At 42.1% G+C, this 15,459-nt stretch overlaps 1 protein-coding gene across 1 annotated transcript in view; it reads left to right on the forward strand.

Moving 5' to 3' along the window:
• pex5la (peroxisomal biogenesis factor 5-like a) overlaps positions 1-15,193 on the forward strand; it is a 188,355-nt gene extending 173,162 nt beyond the window's left edge. The window contains exons 14-15 of the mRNA XM_041176635.1: positions 1,190-1,347; positions 14,995-15,193. Coding sequence (XP_041032569.1) covers positions 1,190-1,347; positions 14,995-15,193 — 357 coding nt within the window. The remainder of the gene's footprint in view (positions 1-1,189; positions 1,348-14,994) is intronic.
• The last annotated feature ends 266 nt before the right edge of the window (positions 15,194-15,459 follow it).

Consider the following 15,459-nt stretch of genomic DNA (forward strand, 5'->3'; position numbering starts at 1 on the left):
TGAAACAAACTCCCAATTTTTTAAAGAAGTACATTTCGTTAATCACATTAAATAGTCTACCATTATTGCCAGCTACAGAGGATATTTGTTCACCAGTTTGGTTGATCTATGATAGTTAAACACTAAATCATTAAGTTCCAGTCAATGATAGTGCTCAACAAATTGACACCGATGATAGTATATTCAAAACGCATTAACATATTAAACTGCCTTTTGTTCTCTAGGAAGCCAGAAACTTGTTGATAAGCCATGCAGGTCACCCATTTGGTTTCACTAACCCCTGCCACTGCCGAACAGGAAAAGGAAATTGGGAACTCTGCTCCCACTCCGGCCACCAGCGCCTGCACGGTTTCTCCAACTGCATCACCATTGGGCGTCTCAAAACCTCAGCCCTGCTTGCTGCCTGCCCCTCCCACCTGCTGCCTCCTGCCCTCTTCCCTCACTGCTTGCACACTGCAGTCCCTCGCCACTCCCTCACTTCCCACCACTCCCTTCTGCTTCCTCCGCAGCCCATCGCAACTCCCTTTGCTGCTGGCCTACATACACTCCCTACCTCCCATTTTGCTCATGCTTCCCATCGCTGCTCTGTTTGCCATTCCCTCTCCCTTTCGCCCCCTCAAACCCGTTTGTTGCTTCCTTCGCGGGGTAGAAGGGAGAAGCAAAGGGACTGGCGAGAGGGAGCGGGAACCAAATGGTGAGTGGGGCGGGGGAATCAGCAAAGGGAGCTTGTTGGGGGGGAGTGTGGTAGAACAGAGAGAACTGAACAGTGTTGCATTTTCTTTGTTCAGTATTCATCATCTTTAATACAGGCAGCTTCCTGGGATGTTGCTGTCACAGGCACTGGCACTGCATCTGCACATGTACAGGAAGTGCTCCCCCTTGTGTGGCAGCACAAATAAATGCAGCCTTCTATTTTCATGTTGCTGGAGTGCCACAAAACCAACATCTATTAGGATAGAATTTGTCAACAAATATTGTCACACTCAGGTTTCTATATGTACAATTATTATGCCGCAGTCATCACATTTAAAGTTATTGGGTTAAATATTTTTTTTAAATAACCAACAACTGCAGATAAAACACACAAAGCAATGTTGTGTAAAAACATTAATAAGTCATATGTGAATTTTGTCATTTGGAATTTCACTGACAATAGCTTTAAAAATACACATACATATATACTTGCAAGGATTACTTATTGTGGAATCGACTTGGAGCCACTTTAGCAAATGGAGATCGGAGTGAGGAAGCTGTTGAGGCTTATCAAAGGGCTTTGGAAATTCAGCCTGGCTTCATCCGATCAAGATACAATCTGGGAATCAGTTGCATAAACCTGGGAGCTTACAGGTAAGGGCTAAATTCAGCTTTCTTTGAAATTTAAATTTGTAATTTGACTTTGTGTTTATTGAAGAGAGGCATTCAGTACTGGCAATTTGAGCATTTTTTCCCATTTTGAACATTTAGTGCCCATATCAAGTACTCTAAAATGAGGCATAGCACTGCTGCTTTTTAAAACAATGGGATGAGGTTTCCTCTGGCTGCTCAGTGTTCAGAAAATCATAATGCAGCAGAAAGGTTTCCTTTGATTTGCTATTTATAGTGCATTGGTAAATCTGTTCTCTTCAAATGCTTTTATGATTTCATGAGAAGTAGCGCATCAAAGGAAATGTTCCCATTGTGGTTGCAATGTTGTTAACAGCATGGTGACAGCAAGAAACCTTAAAGTATCTTGGTCTGTCTTGCAGTATAGCTGATGAAAGTAGAATGTGATTCTTGAAATTTGATTTATTTTCCTAATTATGTGGTTGAAGGATATTTGTGCCTGCACAATCTAAGATAAGAACTTGCATTTGCATTGTGTCTTTCACAACCTCAAGATGGCTCAAAGTACATTACGGCTAATGAAGTACTTTTTTGAAGTGTAGTCATTGTAATGTAGGAAATATAGGAACAAATTTGTGCAGAGCATGGACCTACAAACAGCAAAGAGCTAATGACCAGATAATTTGCTTTAAGAGATGTTTGTTTAGGGATAAATATTGATCAGGGAGAACTCGCCTGCTGTTTGAATAGTACCATGGAATCTTTTACATCACTTCAGAGGGCACACATGGCCTTGGTTTCATGTCTCTTTTGAAGGATGGCAATTCCCTCCATATTGCACTGAAATACCAGCCTGGATAATGTGCACAAGTCTCCAGGGTGGGACTTGAGCCCTAGAACTTGACTCTAGCACTGAGCCAAGGATGAAACCTAATAGAAAACTAAATGACTAGAACTACAAAGGGACAAAAAAATCTACTATGATCCTGGAGCCAAAATTTACCAACCATATTACCTGACCTAATCATCAGACATTCCCTTTGTCGAAATCATTTCAAGAATTGGATAAACATCTGAAGAAAAACAAAAAATTCACAGGCTATGGAGAAAAGGGGATGGTTGGGTGGTTTTGGGACTAACTGAGTTGCTCTTGCAGTGAGCTGGCATGGACATGACATAGTAAATGGCTTCCTTCTGTGCTGTAACCATTCCATGATTTTACAGATATTGTGCTGGCAAACTCTATGCCAGCATACAGCCAGTAGTCAGTAATTACAGTAACAGCAGACCTTGCATTAAAAAAAGAGGCGTTTGGGCTGAGACCAAAGCAGATGGCTCAGGCTTGGGGTGGGGCTGGGGGCAATAGTGGCCAGGGAATGGCAAATGGAAATGCAATATCCAGGATTGATCTGGACACCTTTTTAGGAACCACAGCCTAACAATCGCTCATCTATCAGCGACATTGGAGGAACCATTTTCCCCTCATTAGTGGGGGGAAGTGTGGGAGTGGGCGCAGGCGGGGGCGCTGCCATTTTACATGGGCGGGCCAATTAAGGCCTGCCCAACATCCACTTGGAAGCACTATGTGCTCCCTGTGCAGGCGGGGGGGATTCCCTCAGCCGGGTGTGTGTTTTTTCGCGCTTGCGTGCAAACAAGCGCACAGATCTCCCTGAGGCTAAGTGCTGCCTCAGGGAGATCGGCTCGGAATTAAAATTTTTAATACAAATGATAAAAAAATTTCCCTGACATGTGCTCTCATGTGACACTGTCACATGAGTTGGGACACGCCCATAACTTTTACTGAAATATTGGATAAAAATTTAAAAACCCTCATAAAACCTCATCCTGCCCGTGGATGAAGTTTTATGCTTTTTCCAAAGCCCGCCAGGGCTTCCTGCCTGCCAACCTTAAGGTTGGATGGGCAGGCCCACGAATGGCCTTAATTAGTTTTTCAATGGCCTCAATAGGCCGTTGACAGGTCAGTGGGCACAGCTGACTCAACTGCGCCCCTGCCGACCTGAAAATGGAAATGACGTGGGGTGACGTCAGGAGTTCCATCCGACATCATTCCGCGTCATTTTACGTGTCGGCGAGCAGGCCCCGCCCCCACTTGTCAACCGGAAGATCCTGCCCTGGGTCTTCTGTGGTTCCACTGACAATACTTTACTTTAGTGTTGCCAAATCTCTCACCTCCTCAAAACCAGGTGGCTATCCGTCCTAGATGCTCCAGCGTAGCACCCCCTCTGCCATACCCAACAACACCCCTCAAAACCACCTAAACACTACAAGCTCCACATATGTTACCAAACTCCACAATTTTCCTACACCAATTGTCTGCTTGCTACATGTTACCTACTGTTTCCATGGATTCCCTAGACTTTGCTAAAGGTAAAAGATAAACATTCAACTGTATAAACAAAACAAGGTTACTAGAATAGTTAAGGCTGCTAATTTATGGTTTCACAGATTAATTTGAGCTGTAGAACTCAATCCGCAAACCAATGATTTTAAAAGTTGCAGGATACCATGTAATGAAAACAGAATTTGATTTAAGTCACCATAAAATAATTCCTCTGATACTACTTTGTGCATTAAGGAGCGATGACACCCTTTTGAAATAAAACACCATATGCTATAACTCTTCTAGAGCAACATAATGGAAGATCTGTCAGTGACACTATAAAACAGCACACGTGGCGCACATCTCTTGTCTGTCAGATTTATTCACATCGTGCCAAAGACAAATAAAGGAACTATCTAAGAACGGGCTGTGTTCTTGATTGATGTTTTAATGAACTTGAAGCGTTTACTTCACAGGAATTAGATTTTGTAGCCTTAAAGGAACACAAACCTGCACTTCAGCAGAAGAGTGAAGCGTTATAATTTATGATATTGTGTTCTTTTCTAAAACAGAAAAATATAAAGATGCGCTCTAGAAAAAGTGATGAATTGTCCTTTGCTGTATGTTCACGAGGAATGTTAATAGAAATAAGGGATTACAATGACATGACGAAACACTGAGCACTTGGGGCTTTTTCACAAAAGCCAAATCAAGGGTTGGCCTGATAAAGACCTTAAAAGATAATGTAGAATTATGATTTGGTAAATTGTGACAGATTATTTCCAGCAGTCAGTGAAGCAGTCTCAGATGGCTGCAAGAAGAATTAAAGAAAAAAAAAATTAGAAAAAAAATCTCTTTATATGTATGATTGGAATATAGGATTGTTTGTCATAAGATCTATAATTAAAAAAAGAAATAGTGCTTGTGAGAAGAAGATAATTTTAAAAGGTTGGGGGTATACAAGATTCCTGTGGAGAAAAACATTGAGACAAACATCATGGACCAAACAATTTCTACACAAAATTATTCTGTTTCTAATATCAAGATCTTACACAGATATAAATATTCATTAGAAAAGGGAATAGTGCCAGAAGTCAGCTAATGTTGCTCCTTTATTTAAAAAAGAGATAGAACAAGTCCTAGGAATTATAGACCAGTTCGCTCAGTAGGCCGTACGAAAGATAATGTAATCTTTATGCCACTAAATTTGACTTCATAGTGCTCAGTTTTTTGATGCTAAAGGGCCACTTTGCCTCCAAAACAGGGCCCACAGCTTGCAGGCACACTTCTGATTCTAGCCATGCCAGATGCCATTCTTTTAAGGGCCTGCGACGCTGATTTGGCGTGAGCATTGCCATTTTGCAGCTTAACACTTCAACTAATACCTTCCCCTAACCCTGTACAGTCAAACTTTGCATCCACTTGCAGAAAGGATTGCCCCTCCCCAACAACCAGTTCTACTTAAAGGGATCAGGGATCATCAGCTACTTTCAGATGAGTTACTAATTGATTTCTGCTGACTTTTGGTGCAATTGTAAAAGTGTTTGATACTGTTCTTTAAAGTTGCTGAAGTCTACAGGGAGTGCTATGGCATGTGCTGTAGAACTTTTTCTTGACTTCAAGGATTCCCGCTTGCACTCTCAGATATGGTTGCAGGCGTATGCACCACCCTTGGACCAGAGCATGACAAGGAGAATTCGCAGAGATGACACAGAGCAGGATAAGTAGCTATAGGAGGGGCAGAAGGGGTCTCAACAGGAGGCGATATCTGCCCACAGTGTTCAGGGAGCAATTCCCTAACTGAACCTTAGTGAGGAACAGTGTGTGAGAAGTCTCCACTTCACTAAGGATGTCCTTACTGAAATCTGCCACAACTGTAACCCCAGAACAGGACAAGGACAGCATTGCCAGCAGATGTGAACATGATTGAGGCCATGAAATTTTATGCTTTTGCCTTCTTCCTGGATTAGGTGATAGAAGCATGTTCCATTTGCATCTATTGCCATCCACTGTTGCATAAGTGCCTTCTATCCCATGACAGCTGAATACTTTTCATTCTCTTTGCCCAGGGAGATAAAGATGAAATGAACACACTGCTTTGCAAGGATTGCAGACTTCTCAGTGATGCATGATGTCATTGAATGCATGCATGTTGTTTTGTAGGTGTCACATGTTTACTCTGTACCTCAACTGAAGGGATTTCACTACCTCATCATTCAGCTGGTGCGCAACCAAATGCAGCATATCATGCAGGTCAATGCCAAGTATCCTGGAAGCAGTCATGATGTCTTCATTCTTTAGCAGTTTGTTGTACCATCTAGATTTGAGCTAGCATGGCAAACCAGAGGCTACTGGGTGACAAGAGCTGTCCTTTGACAACATGGATCATGACTCTGGTGTGCAACCCATTCACACATGTGTAGCATGTATATGATGAAGGCCATGCGGCCACATAAAATATGAATAGAGCAGACCATTGGGGTGCTCAATACTGCTGCCTGCTCGGGAGGAGCCTTGTAGCACTTGGCAGACCATGTGTCAAAATTCATGGTGGTTTGCTGCAAGCTGCACATCCTCAGCATCTTAAGGGCACAGCTCCTGCCATTAGGTATACAGAAACTAACTGAGAAGGAGGCCAACAGCAGGCAACCAGAACAGTCCCTTTTTGCCTAGGCTATCCATAATCAACTCATCTGACTAATACCAGTCAGCATAACCCCAATTTCCATTTACCAACAGTCTCAAACCTTACCTTATCTACATTACTGACCATCACATCATCCACTTGGCCACAGTGCAAAAATGAAAGCCATCACAAAAATAAAACGTCCCAAACCACAGCCAAGCCATGGCATAAGGCATTCACTTTGTGCCTAGGAAAGTCCTAGTGCTCTTATGCAGGCTGCTGCATGGTTGGTGGAAGTCTACTGACTTTCAGTGGGGGAAGACTGCAGATGGCCTTGCAGGATAACCTCAAGCAGCTCTGGGCCTGGCCTGGCTTTGGACTGCAGAATCTCATCCATGCGCAGCAGCAGTCCTAGGGGCAAGACTCCTGCCATTGACTGCCCTGGCCATCTGGCCCCACTGCCTTCCCAGTTTGCCTGCATAGATGTTATCTCTCTTCCTCTCCGCCTACTGCACAAAGGCCTCCATTGCAGCATTGGAAAATCTTGGAACCTCTGTCATGTTTTGCCATTCAACGTGATATGTTTGGATTTTCACAAAGACCTTCATGAGATGGCCCATAGTAGACTCATGAGCTAAGGTCAGTGTTTTAGATTCAGGAGCTAGGTAGCAAAATGGTTAGCAAGTTGGCTGTAAAACAGAGAGTAGGAATTAAGGGCAGCTTCTCAGACTGACAAAAGTTGAAAGTTGTGTTCCACAGGGATCGGTGCTGGGACCACTGTTGTTCACAGTCTACCTTAACAATTTGGACTCAGGAATCAAAAGCACAATTTCTAAATTTGTGGATGATACCAAAGTGGGAGATATAGTTAAAGCAGAGTAACTGTAACAAACTATAGGACAACCTGCAGAATAGGTGTTTAATCAGTAAACAAATTTCAATATAAGCAAAAGTGAGGTGATCCATTTCACTAGGAAGAATAAGGAGACCACATACTACTTGGACAATAAGAGTCTAAACAGGTGGAAGATCAAAGAGATCTAAGGATACAGATACACAAATCACAAAGGAACGAAGCAGATTAATAAAGCCTTTTTTAAAATCAAACTCGGAACTGGGGTTTACTTCTAGAGAGATAGAACTAAAAAGCAAGAAAGTTGTGCTAAATCTGTATAGAACCTTGGTTATACCATAAATAAAAACGGAAAATGCTGGAAAACTCAGCAGGTCTGACAGCATCTGTGGAGAGAGAAACAGAGTTAACATTCTGAGTCTGTATGACTCTTCTTCAGAGCTAAAGAGTAGAAATGTGATGAAATTTATATTGTTTGGAGGGTGGGTGGCACAGGTGAAATTGGGTAGAAGGTTAGCAATAGGTGGGGGCAAAGGAGAGACTGACAAAGATGTAATAAACTAAAGGACAAAGGGAGCATTAATAGTAGTGGTAAGGGCTAAAGAAGGTGCTGATAGTGACATAAAGTTAAGAAAGCAGAATGTGTGAATAGCAGAAGACCATGCTTCTTTAAACCATACTTGCAGGACTGAGAATTTTAGCATGCACAAACTGGTGGGTCAGATTGGGTGGGGGGTGGTGGAAGGTGTGATGATGAAAATTTTAAAATGCTGAATCCTGACTCCAACCCACCCACTTCAGGATTTTAAGGGTGAGAAAGGGTGGGCAGCCTCTGATATAATCTGCTTTGGAAGTTTTACACTGAGTGAATGGATTTCCCAGGCCTTAGGAAACCCAGAAGCTAAAGTGAGGGGAGGACAACTTCAAGGAGAAAGCAAGTGCCTTTACAGCACTGCTTGTTGACCATGGGGAGCAGCAGTGATCTGATCAAGAAAAAGAAACAAACTCAGAACTGGTGAATACTTTTAGAGGGATAGATTTGAAAAGCAAGAAAGTTGTGCCAAACTTGTAAAGAACCTTGTTTAGACCATACTTGGAGAACTGTGCTTATTATGAAAAGGATTAGGTTCCCAATACCTTTCTTTCCCACAATGGCCCCAGAATCAGTCAATACCCTCTGATCCTGTGGTCTGCTCCAGAGCACTCCTTGTCCAACTGGAAGCCAAACCTGTCAATCAAGCTGAGGTCTGGCTCGGAAACCTGTCGGGACCACAAGATGCATACTATGGAGTTAAAAACCCACAGCATAAAACTCTGCAATTTCGCTATCCCCATCCCCCCTTAATTTGTAGCCTGTGTAACTTTGATTCTACATCATAGTGTCAGGAACTTGCAGTCACCTTGGGTACTGTCTTTGATTGACAAGTAGGTAATTAAAAGCTGCAGCAAAATTATTGCTTATTCTGTGAGGAGTGCTGTTAGTTACTGCCAGCTCCTTCTCATGTCTATCTGTGTCTAACAATTATAATTAACTGCTTTCCCAAATAAAATGTCCTTTAATTTTACTGCTTTAATAATGATTAACCTTTCCTCAATAATCTTCATGCTGATCGTTCCAGTACCGCTTGCTCATGGTGCAATCTAAATGAATTTAAAATAGTTCCGTCATGCACATAAACAGCAATTTGCCTTGAAGATGGTGTGTTTTCAGTAACAGGCATTGTCCTTTGGTAAATCAATAGCATGATTGGTATGCAGTTGTCATCATATCAGTGACAATTTTTGCCCTTTTTTAGAAAAAGTAATTATTGTACTTCCATCTTGTTCAAGTTAAAAAAGAAACGCTTGGCCAATTTGTTGGCAAGTATATCTGTACTATTACAAAAGCAAAATACTGCAGGTTCTGGAAATCTGGTATAAAAAACAGAAAATACTGGAAATACTCAGCAGGTGTGGCAGTAGCTGTGGTGAGAGAAACAGAGTTAATGTTTCAGGTCATGACCTTTCATCAGAATGTAGAAGAGTTGGAAAAATAAAGGTTTTGGGCAGGTGAAAGGGGACAAGATGGATGAAATGCTAAAAGGAAGACCTGTCATAGGGTGGAGACAGAAAGATAAAATGACAAAAGGTTTCACTGGTGCAAAGCCAAAGGGGGTGGTAATGGAACAAGTAAAAGAACAAAAGATGTGTCTAGAGGAGGTGTGAATGGCAGGATAGCAGCAATCCAAATGCAAAATGTTAGGTCAATAAGAACATAAAAAGAAATGCAAAACTGTATATATCAAAGCTTCAGGTTATTGTTGCTATTTTTAAAATGGACTTTCCGATGAATGAACTTTCTACTGAACCAAAGAGAAGGCTGCTACAAGCCGCATGACCATAGGATTGGCCCGTTGTTCTGGAAGCTACCAACAGGACGTACAAGAACAAAAGAATCCTCCTCTCATCATTGTAGAATCTCACACCCAGTTGTATGGACATTATAATCATGAAACCAGGGGACCCACAGACTGAAACTCATTATGCTGTATAGCTGTTGACAAACTCATCTCACACCTGGGACTGTCCAGGTCCATTTCAAAAGGAGACAATTGAGGGAACGATGGACCTCATTTGCATCTTGATAAGCTTACCCCTTTAGCAGAAAACCTCAATATGTATGGTAACTCTTTCAAAATTGGATCACACAAACTTAGAGTTTGGGGAAACATGCCATAGCCTACTTTAAAAATAATTCAAGAACACCTCTGCTTACAGACACTTGGGGATAGGAGAAAGAAGTTCAATTTCTCTCTCTTTCTCTCTCCTGTCCATAAAGAAAGGAAATGATTTTTTTTAAAAAAAGGGGAGTAAAAAAAAATAAACCAAGCTTGCAAAAAAAACCAAAACAAAATAAGGACAGAGGTTGTGATCTAAAGTTGTTTAACTCAATGTTGAGTCCAGAAGACTGGAAAGTGATCAGTAGAATGTTGAGCTGTTGTTCTTCAGACTTGTGTTGAGCTTCATTGAAACACTGTAGCAGGCCAAGGACAGAAAGGTCAGAGTGGGAACAAGATGGAGAATTAAAATGACAGGCAACTGGAAGCCTGGGGTCATGTTTACTGACTGAAACAGAGGTATTCTGCAAAGTGGTCACCCAGTCTATGTTTAATCCCCCGAGTGTACAGGATACCACATCATGAACAGTGAATACAGAATACTAAATTGCAATAAGTACAAGTTGATCACTATTTCACTTGAAAGGAGTGTTTGGACATTGAGAAAGGAGGAGGTAAAAGGGCAGGTGTTGCGTCGGAATGGGAGGGGTGTTAGGGGTGACTCAGGAGTGGACCAGGGTGTCATGGAGAAATGTTGATAGGAGATGGGGATGGGAAGTTGTATGTGTGGTGATGACATCATGCTGGATGTGGCAGAAATGGCAAAGGATGATCCATTGAATACGGTGGCTGATGGAGTGGAAAACAAGGTCAAGGGAACCCTATCATGATTCTGAGAGGGAAGGTAAGGGGTGAGAGCAGAAGTACATGAAATAGAACAGACGAGGATGAGTCTGACAACCATGGCGGAGGGGAGGGTGAATCTTCATTTGAAGAAAAGGAAAGACATATCAGAAGCACTAGTATGGAAGTATGGAAACAGATAAGTTGAGAGAATGGAATAGAGCTCTTACAGGAAGTGGGATGTCAGGAAGCGTAGCCAAGATAGCTGTGAGAGGCGGTTTCCTTATATATTGGTTAATAGCCTATCCCCAGAAATGGAGACAGAGAAGTTAAGAAAGGAAAGGAAAGACTCAGAATTAGGCCATGTGAAGGTGAGAGAAGGGTGGAAATTGGAAGCAAAGTCAATGAAAATTTCCAGGTCAGGGCAATGGCAGGAAACAGCACCGATACAGTCACCAATGTACTTTTCCTGTACTATTATTGTTTTTTGTATGATTTTTGTGGATTTGAATTTCTCAAACACATGTAAGCTCTTCACAAAGTGAGACTCCCATTTTAAGTAATAAGCCAAAGTATCATTCACTCTACTAACTCCTAGTAAAGCCATTTTTGATTCCACCATCCAGCCAGCTGCGCTTCTGTGATCTACTGTCACAATGTTGAATGATATAAATCCATTCAGCGCTGAATAAGGAGATAGAAGAGTACATATGATAAGATGAGGCTGAGAGAAGCATTTCAGAGCCACAAGAATAATTTTGGAATGAGAGTGGAGAAGAGGGAAAAACCAGATGAGTGGCAGGGCAGTTGATTGGTCAGAATATAAAGAATGGCACAGAGAATGACTAAAAGGTTAATCAGGAGTAAGAAATTAAGAGTTTGAGAGGAAGCTTTCTAGAAATTTAAAAACGGATAGCAAGAGTTTCTACAGGCAGAATCTTCGGTTTGGTGAGCAGGGGCGGGGACCGCTTGCCGAGGCATGTATCCCGACGTCATCGTGCATCATTCAGGTTTTCAGTTCAGCGGGCGTGCACCCGAGTCGGCTACGCGCCTGCCAAACTGTCAAAGGCCTATTAAAACCAGTTGACTATCAATTAAAACAATAAATTGAGTTGCCTGTACAATCTTAAGGTTGGCGGGCAGGCGAAGAGCCCAGGCGGCCTTCGCATTTTTCATGGAACCTCATCCATGGGCGGGATGAGGTTTCATAAAGGTTTTTAAAGGTTTGAAAAATATTTTAATAAAATTCATAGACATGTCCCAGCTCATGTGACATTTCACATGAGGGGACATGTCCTAAAAATTTTTCTTTTCCTTTATTAAAATTTTTTAAGCTTAAGTTAATCTCCCTGAGGCAACCCCGTGCCTCAGGGAGATTTCTGCGCTCTTTCGCACACATGTGCAACACCCCCCCCCCCACTTCCCTGCCAGCACAGGGAGTGCTCAGCGCTTCCAGGCACGTATCACACTGGGCAGGCCTTAATTGGCCCGCCCACGTAAAATGGCGGTGCCCAGCTGATCGCGTGCAGCGATTAGCTGCACACCCGCCCGCACCTGCACAACCCCCCCCCAAACGGGGAGAAATTTCTCCCCTACAGGTATTTAAACACGAAAAAAAAGTGTTGGTCCTCCAGAGGGTAACAATGGGGAGTTAATAGTAGGTAGTAAGGAAATGGCAGATGAAATGAACAAATATTTTGCTTCTGTCTTCACTTTGGAGGATACAAAAAAAACGTCCCAGTAATAGCAGTAAAGCAGGAGGTGGAAGGGTGAGGGGAACCTGGTGAAATTACAATCACTAAGGAAGTGGTACTGAGCAAACTGATGGAGCTGTGGGCTGGCAAGTCTCCGGGTCCTGATAGACTTCATCCTAGGATCTTAAAAGAAGTCGCTAATAAGGTAGTAGACATGTTGGTGTTAAAATTCCCTAGATTCTGGAAAGGTTCCTTCAGACTAGAATGTAGCAAATATAATCCCTCTATTCAAGAAGGGAGGGAGGCAGAAAACAGGAAACTATAGGCCAGTTAGTTTGACGTCTTTCTTGGGGAAGGTGTTAGAATTGATCATTAAGGTGGGTAAAGGTAGGCACTTAAAGAAACTCAAAATAATCAGGCAGAGTCAGGATGGGGAATGAATGAAAGGGGAATCACGTGTAACTAATTTATTGGCGTTCTTTGAAGGAGTAATAGGCACTGTGGATAAAGGGGAGCCCGGAGATGCACTGTACTTGGATTTCCAGAAGGCATTTGATAAGGTGCCACATCAAAGATTATTGTGAAAAATAAAAGCTCATGATTAAGCGTTAATGTATTTAGCAAGGACAGAGGATTGGTTGGCTGGCAGAAAACAGAGCATGCATAAATCTGTTTTTTTCTGATTGGCAAGATGTGATGAGTGGAATCCCACAGGGGTCTGTGCTGGGGCCTCAACTTTTTACAATTTACATCAATAACTTAGATAAGGGAAGTGAAGACACAATAACTAAATTTGCAGATGACACAAAATAGGTAGGAAAGTATGCTATGAAGAGGACATAAGGTAGCAGATGGATATAGTGAGTGGGGGCAAAAATCTAGCAGATGTAGTATAATGTGGGAAAAAGTGAAGTTGTTCACTTTGGCAGAATGGAGAATGGCTGCACAATTCTGTGCTGCAGAGGGATCTAGGTGTTCTAGTGCGTAAGTCACAAAAGGTTAATATACAGGTACAGCAAGTAATTAAGAAGGGTAATAGAATGCTATCCTTTATTACAAGAGGAATTGACCAGAAAAGTAAGGATGTTATGCTTCAGTTATACAGGGCATTGATGAAACCACATCTCGACTATTGTGTGCAGTGTTGGTCGTCTTATTTAAGGAAGGATGTAAATGCATTGGAGGCGGTTCAGAGGAGGTTTACTAGATTGATACCTGGAATGAGCGGGTTGTCTTATGAGGAAAGGTTAGACACACTAGGTTTGTTTCCAACTGGAGTTTAGAAGAGTGAGGAGTTACTTAATTGAAGTATACAAGATCCTGAACAGTATTGACAAGGTGGATTTGGAAAGGATGTTTCCTTTTTTGTGAGTCCAGAACTAGGGGGCACTATTATAAAATTAGGGGTTGCCCTTCTAGGACAGAGATGAGGAGAGACTTTTTCTCTGAGGGTTGTGCGACTTTGGAACTCTGTCTCAGAAGGTGGTGGAGGCAGGCTCATTGAATATTTTTAAGGCGGAGGTAGATTCCCTTGGCTAACAAGATTCTAAAGTTATTGGGGGTAGATGGGAATGTGGAATTCTAAACATAAACAGTCATGATCTTAATGAATGGCAGAGTAGGCTCGAGCGGCCGAAAGGTTTACTTCTTCTGTTTCATAAGGTTGGATGTAAATCCTATTGAGGATACTCCCTTAAAATGTAAGCATGAAATCTGGAAATGTACCATTTTGATTTATGGCTGGGATTTTACAACTCAGGCAGGCTGGGGGGAGGGGCCTAAAATTGGGTGCCATGACAGTGGTGCTGTGCCTGCCTTCCAGCCGCCCCTGCTGTGATTTTACCAGTAACAGGGGAGGTGATGGGCAGTCTGCTAACCTGTGGACCAATTGAGGTTCCTAAGTGGCCAGTTAATGGCTATTTAAGGGCCTCTTCCTGCCGCCACTGGGATTTTAGTTATGGCAGGGGAGATCAGCACTAATTGTCCAACCTGGTGGCTGGGCAAGGGAGGCTCCATACCCCCAATTCAAACCTCCCTCCCCTTCAAGCCATTCCCCCATCCCTGTCCTGTCCACCCAAGACAGACTTCCCTTTGTTGCTGCCTCCATCCCAACAGACCTTCCTCAAGGATTGTTGCAGTCCCACTTGTGGTCACACTCCCGTTGGTACTGCTGAATCAAGAAAGCTGCTGGTCATTTGATTGCCTGGCAATTCCCAAAGGCAGGGTTTCCTCTCCAATGGGAGTAGAAAGGTCACCTCAATCTAGTTAACAGCCAATAGATATGAAATATTAGCTCTAGCTTAAAGATGCTAAGTGTTAATGCAGAATGTAAATGTTACATCTCAACTCTGACAATTTAGTGTAGTTTACAATTTTAACTCTAAATATGCTTATTATACTAATATTTATGTATGCCCTCATCTGGATGATAGGTGTCATTGTTGGGGTGTGGAACATTTGCCAGACTAGTGTGCAGTGTCGGCAATGACAATTCTTCTGCTATCCTTTAGTACGACTATCATTGCTGATTCAGAACTTGTGTAATGCTGTGGACTTATATTTGGGAGAATCACATGCGTAACAGTTTTTTTAAAACTCTGAACTGAATGTAAATATATATATATATATATATATATATATAAGGTCAAGATTTAATATGGTAATGACTTTCTGGCATAACATAGACAATTTGTATATCTTATTTGTATTTCAAACAGAGAAGCTGTCAGCAACTTCCTAACAGCCTTGAACTTGCAGAAGAAGAGCCGAAGCACACAATTCTGCCATCAGTTCATTTCAGGCAGCATCTGGACAGCTGTCAGGATAGCACTTTCCCTGATGGACCAGCCTGAACTCTTTCAAGCAGCACATGTAGGAGACCTCGACACCTTACTGAAAGCCTTTAATATGGACTGATCTGCTTTTGATCAAACATTTAATGTTATACATGATACATATGGTAGGGATTTCCATGTAAATGTAAAGGATGCTATACGTACCAGGATTTTTACAGTTAGGTTTACAGCAGGATTTTCATGGGGACTACTTGACCCATTCTTAAATGCTATCCAGTGGTTTTGCAGTCATTTTCATATAATGGACAATTTGAAATTCATCAAAATTCAATCAATGTGTCATTCACATCCAATTATTATTTTAAGATACGGTATACCTTTTAGGTG

The sequence above is a fragment of the Carcharodon carcharias genome, chromosome 2 (genome assembly GCF_017639515.1).
Source record: "Carcharodon carcharias isolate sCarCar2 chromosome 2, sCarCar2.pri, whole genome shotgun sequence".
Classification (NCBI taxonomy): Eukaryota; Metazoa; Chordata; class Chondrichthyes; order Lamniformes; family Lamnidae; genus Carcharodon; species Carcharodon carcharias.